The sequence below is a fragment of the Gymnoscopelus braueri genome (genome assembly GCF_963280865.1).
Source record: "Gymnoscopelus braueri genome assembly, chromosome: 11".
NCBI lineage: Eukaryota > Metazoa > Chordata > Actinopteri > Myctophiformes > Myctophidae > Gymnoscopelus > Gymnoscopelus braueri.
Window position 1 is genome coordinate 54,736,176 of NC_137613.1, and position 18,167 is coordinate 54,754,342.

The 18,167-nt window shown below is 40.6% G+C and overlaps 1 protein-coding gene across 1 annotated transcript; it reads right to left on the reverse strand.

Annotated features, from left to right (window-relative positions):
• LOC308095206 (uncharacterized protein) lies at positions 1-17,429 on the reverse strand. Its single transcript, XM_080442176.1, has 3 exons — positions 17,314-17,429; positions 9,069-9,192; positions 1-1,280 (listed from the first exon to the last, which is right to left on the reverse strand). The coding sequence occupies exons 2-3, from the start codon at positions 9,130-9,132 to the stop codon at positions 340-342; spliced, it is 1,005 nt and encodes a 334-aa protein (XP_080298302.1). The 5' UTR covers positions 9,133-9,192; positions 17,314-17,429; the 3' UTR covers positions 1-339.
• Positions 17,430-18,167: the final 738 nt, after the last annotated feature.

Consider the following 18,167-nt stretch of genomic DNA (forward strand, 5'->3'; position numbering starts at 1 on the left):
TTTTCACAAACTGTACAAGCAAAGGGCTTTTCCCCTGTATGAGTCCTCATGTGTGTATTTAAAACACTTATTTGACGAAAGTCTTTACCACAAACTGTACAAAGAAAGGCCTTTACCCCTGTATGAGTCAACATGTGTGATTTTAGACTCTTACTGTGACTGAAACGTTGTTCACACACTGTACAAGCATAGGGCTGTTCGCCTGTATGAGTCCTCATATGCGTTTTTAGATCACTTTTTTGACTACAGCCTTTACCACAAACTGTACAAATGAAAGCCTTTTTTCCTGTATGAATACTCATGTGTCTTTTCAGTAGAGCATTTTGACTAAATCTTTGTTCACAAACTGTACAAGCAAAGGGCTTTTCTCCTGTATGAGTACTCATGTGTTTTTAAATGAGCATTTTGACTAAATCTTTTTTCACAAACTGTACAAGCAAAGGGCTTTTCCCCTGAATGAGTCCTCATGTGTGCATTTAGATTACTCATTTCAGCAAAGCCTTTACCACAATTTGTACAAGGGAAGGGCTTTTCCCCTGTATGAGTCAGCATGTGCATTTTCAGACCATTGCTATGACTAAAACTTTGTTCACAAACTGTACAAGGAAACGACTTTTCTCCTGTATGAATCACCATGTGTCTTTTTAGACGAGACATTTCAGCAAAGCCTTTACCACAAACTATACAAGCACATAGCTTTTCCCCTGTATGAATCTTTGAGTGTCTCTTCAGATGTCCCTTTTGGTTAAACATTTTGCCACACACTGTACAACTATAGCTTTTCTTCCCTGTGTCATTCCTCTTGCAGTGAGTTTGTTTTGATGATTTCAGGTCCTGGGGCAGCTTGTGGCTCAAAGACACTATTTGTCCTTCCACATGTTGTGTTTTGTGTGATTTCAGTGTTTTTAAAGCTGACTGACCTGCCCTGGTCTCCTCCCAGTCATCAATGTCTCCAGTGTCAGATTCAGAACAGTGTAACGAGAGGAGCTGGTCATCACTAGTTGGCTGTGATGGTACCCAGTACTCTACATAAGCTTGTGTTTCCATGCGTTGAGTTGAGGTGCTGGCTACAGGCTCTGTCTCTCTGTTTTCATCGTCATCTTCTCTTTTAACTGCTAGTAATGTCTGTGTTGACTTTTCAGCCTCCTCTGGTCTTTGAAGTATCTCCTCATGTTCCTCTTTCATCTGTGGAGCTTCTGGTTCCTCGTGGATCAGACTGAAGTTCCTCTCCTGCTGTTCAGCGGAAACCTCATCTTTACACACAGGGAGGTGCAGGAAGTCTAGGAAAAAGATACAATGGGAGTCAATTAAAAGGTTTTAATTAGAACAATAGTTAACTATCCCTTTTAATCGCTGAGATTTAGGAAGGCAAGACAACCCTATTTTTGGGGGTGTGGGGGAAGTTGTGTGGGGTTATGTTGACCAATACACACCATTAGTGTTAAATTAGAGCTTGAAATGTACAAAAAGGTCAATAGTAGTATATGTACTTTGCGATTGTCAAGCTTTTTTCCAAAATAGCAGATCTACAAGCTCACAACGCATCACATTATACATCTGCTTTTTTTGAATAGTCGAAGTATGACATAAGGGGCTATGTCATGTGGTGTGGGAGGTGGTATGGGGTGTGTGTGTGAGGGTGGGAGTTTTGGTTAGCTTGAAATGAACAAATGTTTTAGCATCAAATATATTTTGTAATTTTGTAAGTAATCATAATTATGTTCAGAAAATAGCAGATTTACAAGCTCATAACACGTCACATTGTGAAGTAACACATATCTAAAGCTGTCAAATGCTGTAATATTGGTGGAGAGAATTAACAAAAATGGAAAGTTAAGTAAAAATACGTAAAAGTGTACTGTGCATTGTAGGCACTTGTATAGTATTTGAGTAAATGTACTTAGTTACTTTGCAGCACCACTGAGCAATGACTGGCTAGACATCACCATGGCTAGACATCACCATGTGTACTAATTTCTAGAGTGCAGAGGGACATGGGTTGATATTAATGGTCTTAACTCAAAATGTATACATCACACAGCTTAGATCTTTGGATTAAATCAAAGAGCAGACCGTGCGAATTTGGTGATGTAAAAAAATAATATCTGTAGTGTAAAAATTGCACGTTTGTTAATGTACATAATTTGTGTTATTATGCATTCTGTTCATGTTATCAAGATTGCTTCTTCCATCTGAGAAATATTGCACAAATTAGAGACGTTGATCCACGCTTTTGTTTTCTCTCGGCTTGATTACTGTAAAGCACTTTTCTCTGGCCTGCCAAAGAAAACAACTGACAGATTACAACTAGTTCAAAATGCGGCAGCCAGAGTTTTAACTAAAACTAAGATGAGAGAACACGTTACTCCAGTATTAACATCACTACATTGGCTCCCGGTTGTTTTTAGGATTGATTTAAAAAATATTGTACTTGTTTATAAAGCACTCAATGTCTGGCACCCTCCTACCTCTATCACCTCCTCCCTAGATATGTTCCAACCCGCCCCCTCAGGTCTTCTAGTGCTGGCCTACTTTAAGTGCCTGACATGTCATATAAAAACACGGTGAAGCAGCATTCTGCTTCTACACCTAAGACAGGCACCCTCTGTGGGAAGTTTTAAAGCACAGCTCAAGACTTATTTCTTCACTTTTGTTTTTAGTTGATTTTTTGTCTTCTAAATCTCTGTGTTATTCATGTCTTAACTGTTTTGCTCACTGCCTGTTATGTATTGTTTTAGCCATTCATTTTAAGCCATTGTTAATTTTTTTGAGGGGCCAAGGCCTTCTTCTTCGTGTCCGGCCATCTTCTATATCTCGTCTTTCCAGTGGTTGGCGCAAGCTAGTGCAGCGGAATTTGGTTTGGCCAGGTCAACTCCAGTACATTGTGGAGCGTAGCTACAGCTCATGATGTGGTCCATGGTTTGTGGTTCACCGCACACGCATGCATCAGAAGATGTTAACGTCCATTTCTTCATGGATGCCTTGCAGCGTCCTTCGCCGACCCGCAGACGGTTCAGGGTTTTCCAGACAGTCCAAGGTTGGTCGTGGCCAGTAGCGAGACATTCATCTGGGGTGATGCCTCTCTCGGTCCACTGGGTTGTCTGGCTGCCCAGGTTGTCCCATTGGTTGTGCCACTCAGTAATCCTGGCAGCAGGTGGTGTGGTCTCCAGTTCTGCTGTGGCATCCAGGAAGCTGCTCCTGGACTTGAGCCGTTTCTGGGGGGCAGTGTGTTCATGGAGTAAATGCCGGTTGTCATTGGCCTGCTTTGTGCGCTTGGCTTTAGCGAGGACGGCTCTGCGGATGCCAGGGTGGGCGATGCCAGAGAGGGCATAAAGGCAGGGTATGGGGGTTGTTTTGATGCACCCAGTAACTATCCTGCAGGTCTCGTTGAGGATAGGGTCTATTTTGAATGAATGAATATTGCAGTTTTATGAAAATGATTTGTCTGCCCCAAACACATATATGCAGACTCACATTTCTTTTTAAACTTTGCATTAATGTAGAGGGTCATTCCAAATATCACTGAAACCAATCTTACTCCAACTGGCCAAATGGGGTCCCTATAGCAATTTTTGAAAAATGCTAACTTTAAACAGGCATAAGTTCTGCCTCGTTTGGCCGACAGCCATGATATTTGCTTACACATGTGCCTTGACTCATGAGGAACACATCTATCACTTTGACCAGTAAGCTCCGCCCTTTGATTTTGCGCCATTTTGAGCAGTTTGATAAACACTTAAACCCAGCATTTCTGAGCATCTGTGTGAGCTCCTTTTTCACAAGTGCAGGTCTGTTGGTCCAATGGCTTCTCGCTACAGCATCTGCCTCTGAATCACAGGGTCGCCGGTTCAAGCCTCACCTCATGCAGACTTCATTTCAATTGCATTTCACACAACATGTCTGTATCAATTAATGCATGTGCAATTGTTAAAGATAACATGAAATGCTTATTTGAGAGTATTTATTTTCAATGTATGACATACTTCAGGGTTCCCCAATTAGTTTTCCCCAAGGGCCAAATTATGTCTAGGGTACCAAGCCGAGGGCCATACAACCTGCGAACAGATTGGGGCATGGGGGGGGGGGGGGGGGGTGTTCCCGCTACTCCAGTGGCAGTGCAGATACTAGTGCTGTTGCTGCTCTTACTACCATTATTATTGTAATTAACATTGGTTGTGGTACTCATAATTTAGCCCTGGGATTTTTTTGTTTTGTTTTCTGACCTCAGTTACACCCAAAAAAAACCTGAACTTTGAACATTCAGAGGATTTTCTGTTGTTTGGGGTTTTCGGAATAGGCTTAGAAAGGGGCTGGGATTGGCCCGTGGACTTTGATGTCAAAGTCCATTAATCCCGCCCCCTCCCCGCAGAGTAGAGGCGATGATTAACAGGCAAAATCCCTCAACAGCGACAACCGCAGGCAAATAGGTTTTCTTTTCATTGCAGCTGAAAAGGCTTCAGAACACTGAGAGAAAAAACCTGCCATGGCTCACTGGAGGGGATTTAGTTAAAACCTTTTAATACACGTTTGAAGGACCATGATAAAGACTTAATGTTTCGTAAAACCGACATGTCATGAAACCTTTAAATCCTGTGTTGAGGGTCACACAAGGAAATAATGCACTTTTGAAAGTTGAAACTAAATAAGTTGAGAACCAACCATTTATTTGGTTGTTACGGTGTGCTTGAAAAGTATGCATCTTCAGCAGCTAGTGATGGCCAACCGTTAACCGGTAATCGTTAAGAAATTTGGACGGTCAATGGACTGAAACTCTTGTCACACTTTTTACAATAGAAAGGTTTTTCTCCAGTGTGAATACGCTGGTGTCTCCGTAGGCTACCTAACTCACTGAAACTCTTGTCACACTTTTTACAATAGAAAGGTTTTTCTCCCGTGTGGATACGCTGGTGTGTCTTCAAGTAAGAATTGCAACTGAAACTCTTGTCACACTGTTTACAATAGAAAGGTTTTTCTCCAGTATGGATACGCTGGTGTGTCTTCAGGTTACATAACTGACCAAAACTCTTGTCACACTGTTTACAATAGAAAGGTTTTTCTCCAGTGTGGACACGCTGGTGACTTTTCAGCGTATCTAACTGACTGAAACTCTTGTCACACTTTTTACAATAGAAAGTTTTTTCTCCAGTGTGAATACGCTGGTGTCTCCGTAGGCTACCTAACTCACTGAAACTCTTGTCACATTGTTTACAGATGTGAGTTTTCTTTCCTGTGTCAGTCAGACGACGTCTCTTTACTTCCGATTGCGTTAAAGTCTTGGTAGACTGTTGACTACTGTCAGGTCTTTCTTCTTCCATTTCAATTTAACAGGGTCCTCGGATCATTCCTAAGTTGTGTTAGAGCCCATGTGGAAAAAAAAATGTTTTAATTGAAAACATGTAGATCTACGTGTTTGGTACTCAATGTGTTAATACTAACGGTTAATGGTTCCGTAAAAATGATGGAGCAAAGATGCACTTCCAACACCCAAGTCCACTGTGTGGACACACTTTCTTTTCAGGTGATCTAACCGACTGAAACTCTTGTTACACTGTTTACAGTAGAAAGGTTTTTCTCCAGTGTGAATACGCTGGTGTGTCTTCAGGTCACCTATCTGACCAAAACTCTTGTCACACTGTTTACAATAGAAAGGTTTTTCTCCAGTGTGGACACGCGGTGACTTTTCAGGTGATCTAACTGACTGAAACTCTTGTCACACTTTTTACAATAGAAAGGTTTTTCTCCAGTGTGAATACGCTGGTGTCTCCGTAGGCTACCTAACTCACTGAAACTCTTGTCACACTTTTTACAATAGAAAGGTTTTTCTCCCGTGTGGATACGCTGGTGTGTCTTCAAGTAAGAATTGCAACTGAAACTCTTGTCACACTGTTTACAATAGAAAGGTTTTTCTCCAATATGGATACGCTGGTGTGTCTTCAGGTTACATAACTGACCAAAACTCTTGTCACACTGTTTACAATAGAAAGGTTTTTCTCCAGTGTGGACACGCTGGTGACTTTTCAGCGTATCTAACTGACTGAAACTCTTTACTTACCGTAATGGCTTCCAAACGAAACGTCCGGTCAATCCCAAATTTGAATCATATGTCGAGGGTGGTTTACTCAACGAATCCCCAAAAGCATTTCCAATTTGATCCATAGGGGGCGCCACAAATGCACTTAACGTAACCGTTTGACGCAAAAACATGATTTTAGGGTGGATCAATCCTCTCAAAATGAAATAAAAGCGATATCAGGAGTGACGTGACAATATGGTTGGCCCGTTACATTTGTGGGAGGGGCCTATTTATTTAATGGGAGGGGCCTATTTCCTAAAATCAAAACGGCACGTATCACGAACGCAGGATGCGATCGGCACCCGATTCGAATGGCACGTTGCGCGGCCTCCGAGGGTATTCCTCCCGGCGTATCCCTCGAGTCCCGGCGGCCGCGACCTGCGACCGGCGTCGGTGCAACCACACTTTGCAATTTCCAAGAATTGCGACGCGTCTAGTTTTTATAGTGTTCCAGTTCCAATTTTGCCTGCTCATTTCTTAGTGTCATCACTTCCAATTTCACTTGTTTAATCTATATCCTGATTGAGTTCTCTATCCTGATTGGATACAATTGGAAATGAAACTGAAACCAAAATGCATTTTCTGTTTTATAAAGAGCTGGAGAGACAAGGAGACATTTTACTGAACAAACACTCTATAGCAATGAGTACTATCAGAATATAGAGCTATTTAACACTTATTTTAACCAAAGAAAATCACTTACCCTACCTTTAAGTTTGTTATTGTGTCTGGGTAGCTCAGTCGGAAGAGCTCTTGACAACTACAAGGTCATGGGATCGAATCCTGGCACTAGCAATTCTGCATACGAGCAATCTAGCTCCCTGGGGTATATAGCATTGTAACAGGTATAGACTCATGTGTTATTTGCTGTTGCTACCCTTTAAATTGCCATTGACAATGGATTGGGCGCTTAACCCTCTAAGACCCAGTGATCCCTTTTGGAAACAATTATATTTTATAAAGAAAGATGTCTAAATCTTTTTTTTTTCTGTTATTTTTTCACCTCTAAATGCTCATTGGGTCCTATTGTTTAGTCTTACCATGCCATTGGCCAGGATATTTGTATATAAATACCCCCCACAGAGCCAGGAATCATCACAACTTGAAAAATCTCTGTTGGAACAGATCTCTTTTTTCTCTGGAAGATATTCCTCACAAAAACGTAAGTAATATGCCTGTAATATTTTTTTTGTTGAACATTACAATGTCTAGAACATGTACATATGTTATTATTGTGAAATATATGTCCCAAATTAGAAATTAAAGCATGATTCATACTTGTGTCTTTTTGGAATCGTTGGGCCCTCTTGGTTGCAAAAAATACAAGGGCAGGCCTAATGTTCACCTGCTACTGTTCAGCCTTATATATAGTTTTCACAATAGATTTAAACAGTTATATGTGTATTTCCCCCACTTTGCATTACTATATATATATATGAGAGAGAGAAACAGTGAGAGAGAGTAGGCTATATGTGCATTTTTACTTTAATTTCTAATTTCCAATGATATTTGTAACCATTGTTTTAACAGTCAGAACCATACAAGCTGGTTCCTTTGTTCACAAAAACTGAATTGTTTGCTTTGAGCAGTAAGCCTCAGAAAATGTCCACCCAAACTTTCTCTCTCCCCCTAAACAATACATATTCAACCATAGTTTAACCAATATATTCCCTTGTTATTTCTCAGTATGTTTAATTTGCTTTCGATACTACAAGGACAGTGGGACCACTTTGGTACTTGTTGGGGGTTGTGGGGGTTGTTCATTATTCATTCAAGGTGTGGTGGGTACTTAGGGGCAATGGAATGATGCCCACTTAGCGGCAATCATCATCACACAATAGGTTTGCCAGACAGTATTGTATGACTTGTGAAATGTTGTTTGTAAGCACTACTAAATGTACTAATGGTCTTTATTTCATTTCAGAATGCCACAACAACAGAAAGGGCCTCGCTTCTCAGCAAGGGATGTTCTGGATATCGTGATGAACGGAGAGAGTGATGTTGACATAGACATCAATGATATTTTGTTGTTCTTTTAATAAAATTGATTTAAAAATATGGCTTATTGGTGTTATTATTCATAATGTATACTGTTCTGAGGCCAAATATTATTAATAATTGATCTGAGGCCAAATAATAAACCATATAAATGAATCCTTAAGTTGTTTTAGTGAAGTAATTACACATTTGCCATGTTATCCTTAAAAATGGCCTATAGGAAATTTTGCTACCTGATGGACCCAACGTTTCCATATGGAAACATTTGCATAAAAACTTACCAAAACATAAAAAATAAAAAAACATTATATTTTCCTCTCCTAAGTACTCCTACAAGACCATCTGAAAGGTTTTTTTTTTTTTTTTGCAAGTAGAAATATATCCGGGTCTTACAGGGTTAAAGTTAAAACGTTTAAAATATATATATTTTTTAAAGTAAAATAGAAGAATTGAGTTTATAGGTGAAAATATGAAGGAATAGTGAGGTGCCAAAGTTGTATCACTAAAGATTCAAAAGTTAAATATTTCAAAAAACTATAAAACATTTCTAAGTTAAAAATTACAAGCATACGTATCCACAGTTAACTGGATGTTTTTTACAGTTTGAATGGATGTGACAGTATGTAGGAGGAGTAGGGTGCCAAAGGTTTGAGGAGAATATAGTCTATAAATAGTGAGGATTTTTATAGTGTGCTCGAGCCCACAATAAAGGCAAAGCTATTTTGGAATAAAGGCAGACTACACCACTACATTAACAAGAGTTAAAAGCATATTAGGCGCGTGGGTAGGTGGGGGGGGGTTGTTTTCACTAGGGCAGATAACACACTTACACATTTATTTTCTCACCTTTTATACGTATCAAGTATAATAAAATACCTGCCACCAACAAATAAGTATGTGGCATATTCATTTGATAATAACTATGAACATGTGAGTCTGCCTGTTATCACAGACCTCTCTCTGTAGTAGTCACCAGTAAATAAATAAAACAACATACCTATCCTGTACAACTTTACAACAGGTTGCATCCTTGCACCAAGCAGTCCATGTCCCTGGTCCATCTCTCGCTGTTCCTCAGACAAAGTTGAATCTTGATATTGTAGATCTCTCCCTGTGGTGGTCTAGAAATAACAGGTAGAAAGAAATTGTACTATCATTCAGCAACTTTACATACAAAAAACTTAATTAGCACATTGCCTGCCAAGGACGCAGGTCTATAAAAATAAGGCCAAAATAAGCAACTAGGGCAGGTCAGTCAAACTTTAATGTCTAATATTGTTCATGTTTTCTGAAACATTTTCATGCCAAGAGGAAGAACCCCCAATATGTACAATATACTTTACAGAAAAACAATACCAAAGTCGCTTATAATAAACGGATTTGGCAACACTGGTCAGAATGGAACGGTACTGCAGCTAGTAGCCACAAACACACTGTCTCTCTTCTCCTCCAAATAATTTTGCCTAATTTAAATATGTTGTATTCTGCTTCTACAGAAATATGCTCTTAACCTAGCTCTGATCCATAGCGTGTTTGACAAAAGCCTCATTCATGCTCGTTACGCACGACGGTGTTGCATGCAGAAAACAGCAGCTCTACAAGCGCAGACGTGACCCGTTATGAGCTTGTAGATCTGCTGTTTTTCGGGTACGAGTCGGCGCTAATAAAGGGAAAGAGGACAGGACAGCTGATTAGCGTTAGGAGGAGTTCTTCTTAACGCTATGGTACTGTCGTTCCTTTCTCCTCACACCCGCGGCAGCGCAGGCTGCGCAGCCTCTCGTCTTTAGTAAAAAAAAAAAAAATACACTTTCGCTACTGACCAAAACAAAGACGGTTTTGTGGAGCTGAAAGCCTTCTTTCCTTATTGGGAACACTCTGAACCCCCCACCTCACGTCTACAGTACACTTTTTGGCCAGAAAATAAAATATTTCACCAGAAGGAAAAAATGTATTTGGTTACTCCACTGCGCCCTGTACAGCAGTGGTCCTCAAAGTGGTGTCCGGGGACCCCCAGGGGTCCTTGAGGGAGTTCCAGGGGGTCCCCAGCTAAATGATGGATAGTTATGAACCAAATGGACCCTTATGGGTCTGTAACTCTGAGAGTGTAAAAATGGAACCAAATGGACCAGTTGTACACTCTCAGAGTTAAATTAGCATGGATTTTACAATATAAATTGGGGTCCCATGAGATAAAAATGCCATAAAATGGGGGGCCGTAGCCCTAATGCATGTCAAACTGGGGGTCCTTGAAATTAAAATGGTTGGGAATTGACTGCTAGAGCCGTAACATTCTTCTCTTATGGGATCCCTGGCATATATTTTCAAATGGGGGTCCGCGGGCTAATAAGTGTCAATTTGACACGAAACAGTTTGAGAACTGCTCTACAGATCTGGTCAATGGAATTTTTATTTTTCTATTGACCAGATTTTTCCTTCCGGTGAAATATTTTCTTTTCTGACCAAAACGTGTATTTTAGACGTGAGGTGGACCAGAGCTACTATTAACCAAGTAAACAGAAAGTTATTAACGCAATTTTAACAATAATTATTATTAAAATAACAAGTACAAGTACAAGGCATAACAACGAAATGAAATTGGAGAAAAAGGGGGTAAAATAAGTGGTTACAAAAAAAAAACCATAAAGTACTCGTATCGGTACTTGGTATTGGCGAGTACTCAAAATTGAGTATGCGTACTCGGTCTGAAAAAAATTGTATCGGAACATCCCTATAGAAGAGACCCTCCCCCCAGACAGCTTTTGTTTACATCCGTGTCCACATCGTGGCTCCCGTGGGTCTCTGTGGATCGTCAAAATAAGGTAGATTAATTAATTAATTAATTCCTGGCAGTCAATGTGTTAAGGACAAGCAGATTAAAGAGAATATATTATTATTCTGCCTGTAAATGGTCACTTTCATTGCGGTTTCCTCAGCAGAAAAATCATCCGTTCCTTTTTAATTTCAATGGATTTATTTACGCTGTCTGCCAGGCTGCAGATGGCTGGATCATGCCATATCGATAATTCTCATCACCAAATGCTGTCTTATCTCACGTGAATAGTAAGTACTGCACTCGACTATTCCGTCAAGAATGAGAACGGTACATATCGCAAACTGTACAGGAAAATAGGGCATGCGAGAACGCCTGCAGAAATGTATTTTATATTGTGAGTTTGTTGTTTTTTTAAGTGTCCTGACTGCACACAGAGAGAGAGAGAGAGAGAGAGAGAGAGAGAGAGAGAGCATTCAATTATGCATTATTGTATAATCTAATACTATAATAAAGCCAGCAGAGAAGCAAGTACTCATATTCATCTATAACAGACTATCATATTTTAAAGGTTTCATGACGTTCAGTTTTACCACACATTAAAAGTCTTTGTCATGGTCCTTCAAACGTGTATAAAAAGTTTTAACAAAATATTCCACTCCATTGATCCATGGCAGGTGTTTTTCTCTCACATTTCTAAAGCCTTTTCAACTGCAATGAAAAAAGAAATCTTTGCCTGCGGGTGTCGCTGTTGAGGGATTTTGCCTGTCAATCATCGCCTCTGCTCCGCCCCCCCCCAAAGGAAAGGATAGGGGAGGGGAGGAGCAAGGAGGAGAGTGGGCGGGATTAATGGCCTGTGACTTCACTGCCGAAGGGCCAAGCTCAGATTACTTTTCAGCCTAATCATTCAGAAAACCCCAGACCACAGAAAATCCACTGAATGTTCAAAGTTCAGATTTTTTGGGTGTAATTGAGGTCATAAAACCCCCCCAAAAAAAAACAATAAAAAAAGTGAAAATGAATGTCATAGAACCTTTAACAGCAACAGTTTGGCCGACTGCATCTATTTATAAACGTTTTAGATATAGTCAGCAGAGAAGCAATTACTAACCTATGTAACAGACTATCGTATTTTAACAGCAACAGTTGACGGGTGTCCATCAGATATACATTGTGGAACTAGCCAGCCCGGCTCTCCGGGGGCGGGGTTTGCCAAAAGCTCCGGTTAGTTCCCAAATCATCCGTCGGTGTGTGAGTCTGTCACATGCAGTGTTGCCAGGTCTGCTTATTATAAGCCACGTTGGGCTTGTTGTTCTGTAAAGTTGCTTGTAAATAATGGTAGTTGGTTGTGATTGTAGATCGGCCGAAGTATATGGGTTTGAAGTGTTCACATGCAGTGGTGTCATTGGGGCCACACGGGGTAGGATGGCGTGTGGCCGGTAATTTATTTCACGCGCAAGGTACGGCACGGTACAGTGCACGCGTAGAACGCTGCTGCCAGTATCCTATCTGCACGCAGCAATGCCTCAGCCACCGTCGAAGAAGAGAATGATACTTGTTCAAAGCAAACTTTAGTTTAAGCTCTATAATTCATGGGAATCCTTGAGTGTTTATTAGTTTAAAAGAGCTATAAAAAAAAACAGCTAAAACAAGAAAGAAATGACTTGAAGTCATATTCTACCAGGTGCTGTGTGTGTGTGTGTGTGTGTGTGTGTGTGTCTGTGTGTGTGTGTGTGTGTGTGTGTGTGTGTGTGTGTGTGTGTGTGTGTGTGTGTGTGTGTGTGTGTGTGTGTGGGTCTCTGAGGCACAAGTACAGGTCATGTTGTACTTGCCCACAGGGCTTGCCCACTTGCCCGAAGAGTAAATCATCCATTATAAAAGGATAAGCAATTTTTTTTTAACCGTTCAATTTAACGTGTATTTTTTACTTTCTACTTGCGAATTCTGGGGCTGTACGAAGAAAAATGGCATACGTCAATGAGACAATTAATTTTATTAATAAAGTGCTAGCGTAATCACTGTCATGCAAGCAAAAATGTATAGGACTATAGCCTACCTATTGTGGTACAAAACATAAATCCTTCTGCAGTGAATTACAATATTAGAATTGTGCTGAATGCAAGATTGAATAAGTTTTTTTTGTTACTGACTTATAAAGATCCAAGCAGCAAAATGTTGTTGGAACGTGTACCACAGATTGTTCTACATACACAGTAAATGATGTAATGGAGAAAATAAAATATTAAGCAAGAAAATGAAATGGACAATAATAAATAAATGAAATTAGCCTACAGATATACAGTTTTAGGAATACTGTAATACAGGGGTCTTCAACGTGTTCAGGCCAAGGACCCCCCCTGAAGCAGGGACCCCCTCTATATTGTATGAAATTGTGCTTGCAGTTTAAACTTTTTTTGTTCCAACTTGGTCGGCTCTGGCAAAAATAGCCGATCTACAAGCTCAGTTGTGTTTGTGGATCTGCTGTTTTTGGCTAAAGTTCTCCACAAAAATAGGATGCTAGTGGTTATTGTAAAACTCTGTACTCTGAGGACCCCCTAGGGGTCCCGGACCCCCTGTTGAAGACCCGTGCTCTAATAAGGGACTTGTCTTAGACAGGCATGTAGAGAAGGGCACTTCAGAGTTAAATTAACACTGAGCTTATTGAGAGTTGACAAGTGTCTATTGTGATGAGCGTGTCGAACGGCCGTTGTAAATCACAGATGATTAGTAGATGCTGCGCTTTCAAACTGGCCTACTTTTTATGACTAAATGACTTTATGACTCTCAGCCCCTCGATCTGTCCCTTAGAGGCAGAAGGAACGGCACTGTGTTGTGTTGTTAGCATGTAGCTAACGCATCAGCACAGACAGTTGAATGTGTTGCCTACAGAAGGAAAACAACAACAAACATATAGGCTATAATTGCGGATGGGATGCATGCAACCGTTGTGAGCTTGTAGATGAGCTGTTTTCAACTGAGCTGGTTTCTGCGTGACTGTGTGTGTGTGTGTGTGTGTGTGTGTGAGGAACTACGGAGAGGGGTAGACGAGCGGAGCTGTTCCGACGATCTGCAAGACCACAACGCATCGCTGATGGAAGCGGTGTGGGCTTGTAGGTCAGCTCATTTGTGTTGCTTGTGCTAGACAGCGGAGGGGGCGTATGATCCCATAGCATGGGAGTACGGCCCGTCTCCCCATTGGCTTAAAGGATAGACACAAAGCCCAGGACAGCCAATGACAAATAGGTGTCGGATAGGTGTGAAGTGCCCCAGCCTGTCTATAGACCCGGCGCTCTTCGAGCACCTGGTAAAAACGTTTCCTATACAAACATGTTTCCTATTTTTTGGTAAAATAAAATGCACGCGGTATGCGCGTGCGTACCGTGCGCGCAAGACGTCATTAAAATACCGTCCTGCTGGGGAAAAAAATACACCCCTGCTCTCGTGGCCTATCGTCGCTTCTTTTGGGCTTGTTTTCATAGACCTGGTTACTTATTCCTCTCGCACAGTCTGGCAACGCTGCTCACATTGGCTTTGAAGAGGAGCAGATCTACAAGCTCTCAACACAGACATATAAAGGTAGACGCCTCCTCTGGCTCTGAGGCATCTGTATGGTGGGCGCGCTTCCGCTTCTGGGGGGGGCAGCTGGAAACTTCCGCGTGCGTCACAGAAGGGGGCGTTCGGTAGGCCAATCAGAGGCAGGTGGGGGCGGGACAACTAGATTCAGACAAGTCCTGGAAAAGACGTGCCGTGATTGGCCAGTAGTCAACGCACTGTGATTGGCCAGTGCCCGTACCCCCCGGAAATATGGCGGCCACCATACGAAACACGTCGCTCCAATGAACTGCAGCTCGGCCAATGAGGTATCTAGGTTTCTATATTCATGTCTCAACATGTCATGCTGCAAAGCATTGTGGGCTTGTAAATTGTCCATTTTGATAAAAAAAAAAGAAAAATATTGTGAAAAAACGAAACAAAAATACAAATAGTCTTACTTTATTTTTTCACATTCAAATCTTGTGCCATCGAAGAAAGCTTCGAAGCTCCTAACTATTTGGGGTCAGCTCTAAATATGTTTTTAAATGGCCATCGGCCTTCCCTATTCTCTAGATATAAAATAAAATAAAGACAAACACTAATAGCCACATTAGTGTTTTTCTTATTTTGTGTTTTATGTTAAACAACCAATCAAACTAATGCTTCTATGATTACACGTATTCCATCTCATCAATATGAGCTAATGTTTTTACACAGACAATAACTTTAATAATTTACTTGTCAGAAGGCCACGTGCCTCAAAAAGTTAATGTCAAGCACGCACACACACCCACCCACACACGGTCGTAACTGTAATGTTTGTCTTTGCTCGCCTTCCTCTTACGTACCAATGTACTATTATCATTGTTGTGATATTCAGGCAGTATGTGCATAAAGAGCTGCGCAGCTACAACATGCACAGTGGTAGGTAGGTATGATTTTGAGCCTCCTATGAACCGTCGGAATCCCGCAACACAGTGTAATAGACACAAAAGCATTACCGGGCCAAACAGGAGATAAATCTAACGCAGCCTGTTGAACTAATCAATGGTAGGTTTGATTTCTAGCCTGAGAGAGAGAGAGGATTCCGTAGTCCTACAGACCGATGTGCCCCGATGTTTTTTTCAACAGCAAAATATAGAACACATCTGATAAAATACAGCGAAATCCCCAAATTATGAGTCTTAATATAAAGCAAGCAACAGAATAACTGCAAACAAATTAAAAGTGTAGGCTATCAATATCATACAAAAGAGTGACCTCACCGCTCTGATGGACAAGAAATAAATAATCCTTTTGCAAACCACATCCATGTTCTGTTCGTTTGTCAACAATGATCTAAATGGGAAGTTTATTTCTGCAGCTAAAATGTGACAGTTTTAGTCCGTTTGGTGCGCAACACAGCCCTCGATTAAGTGAATTGCTTTCACCTGCTGTTGTACTGCTGTGCGGAACGCCGAACGCCATTTTTTTCACCCTTGTTTACTTCCTGTTTACATTTAGTGTAATTCCGGGTTTCACCGGATGCGCCCCCCTCACTTCCCGTCACTACCGCCCATTGGGAACTTCCGACAGAATCGGCCACAGACGGCATTAAAACACTTCTTTATTGAAAGATATGGATTATTACATTAAACTACTACCCCGTAGAAGTAGTTAACATTTGGGGCTTTGAGGTAAGCACCTTTATTTTCAATTTGTACACGTTTGGAGTACTTTGCGGGGCCTAGTGCAGAAAGTCCAGGTCTCCATGGGGCGTGAACCCTACAACTCTCGTAGATTGAAAACGTCAGAATCATAAATACGTCTACGAGGGTTGTATACTACAGCTAAGTACTAGCCATGGTTCACATGACGCTCGTCTGTCACAAGCGTATGGCGCTAGTTGTTCCTGGTTTTTTAAATGTCTACATTTACAACCCATTCATCTACATAAACGTTCAGATTTCAAATATAAAGTGCTTATCCCAAATCCACGGATGTAACAAGTTAAAGCGCCCGGGTCTAAGTGCCCAAATGTACCTTATTGTTCAATAAAAAAGCATTTTAATCCGATCGGCGGCCATTTTCTATTTCTTTCTTCTTTTTTTATAATGTATCAGGGTGCAATACACCTCCCAACCGATAGGCGCGTGTAGATGAAAGCATAGAGAAAATTCGGCCGGCGATCGGATTAAAAAGCTTTTTACAGAACAATACAGCAGATACGGGTACTTCTGACGGACCGTACATACTTTTAACATTTGTGGCCATGAGGTCAGCACTTCGTATTTGAAATCTGAACGTGTATGTAGTTATACCGGTTTGAAATGTAAAACATTCTCAAACCAGGAACAAGTGGTTCCATGGCTTTCATGATAGGACAGTCATGTTTCAGGGCTATGCTAGCACAGTATAGGTGAAGCTCCGTGTTTCATGAACACATGTCCAGTGGTGGAAAAAGTACTCAAATTCTTTACTTAAGTAAAAGTACCAATACTGCAATATAAAAATACTCTGTTACAAGTAAAAGTCCAGAATTAAAAATTTACTTGAGTAAAAGTACCAAAGTATTGGCATCAAAATGTACTTAAAGTACCAAAAGTAAAAGTACTAAATATTTGAAAATAGCAGATCTACAAGCTCGCAACGCGTTGTGAGCTTGTAGATCGGCTATTTTCAAATAGCCTACGTATAAAATAGGGTTAAAGTGGTTAATGTATGTTTCATTATATCATAGTTTATATCTGAAAAGTAACTAGTAACTAAAGTTTTCAAATAATTGTAGTGGAGTAAAAGTACAATATTTGCCTCTGAGATGTAGTGGAGTAGAAGTAAAAGTATTGGAAATTGGAAATACTCAAAGTACAATACCTCAAAATTGTACTTAAGTACAGTACTTAAGTAAATGTACTTAGTTACTTTCCACCACTGCACATGTCAAATATAAAGTGTTTACCTTCAAGCCACGGATGTTATCCGTCGAAGAGGAAAGTCTGTGTTGTTTAATATTCCCCTGTTGTTCAATGAAAAGCTGTTTCTCATCCCGTGTGGATGTTTTGTTGCCATGAAAGGCTACACCACGTTACTTCCTGGTCAACGTGTTTGACGCATGCGCAGTAAAGGGTTCCAACGCTTGGACGTTATGCCTTTCGCCCTCTAGTGGAGGAGGTATGTAACTGTCACTACAGACAGACACAGACGGACGGACGGGCGGGCGGGCGGGCAGGCAAATTCACAGTGGTGGAAAAAAGTACTTGATTTTCTTACTTAAGTAAAAGTATCAATACCATCATGTAGACATTCTCTGTTACAAGTAAAAGGCCTGTGTTCAAGATGTTACTTGAGTAAAGAGTAAAAGTACAAAAGTATTGGCATCAAAATATACTTAAAGTACCAAAAGTAAAAGTACTAAAAAAGTTCGAAAATAGCAGATCTACAAGCTCACAACGCGATGGGCCGGCTATTTTAAAATAGACTAGGTATAAAATAGAGTAAAAGTTAGTAGCTAAAGTGGGTAATGTATGTTTTATCATAGGCCTATAATGTATATCTGTAGTACATAACTAAACTTAAGTTTACAAATAATGGTATTGGAGTAAAAGTATAATATTTGCCTCTGAAATGTAGTGGAGTAGAAGAAAATTGGAAATACTCAAGTACAGTTTTGAGGTACTTTAATTTACTGGAGTAGATATAGTACAGTACTTGAGTAAATGTACTTTACACCACTGCTAATTCATTCATTCATTCTGTCAAGCAATAAAGTAAGTTATCCTTAATGTAAAGGTTATTACGCTCCTGTTGCAGCTA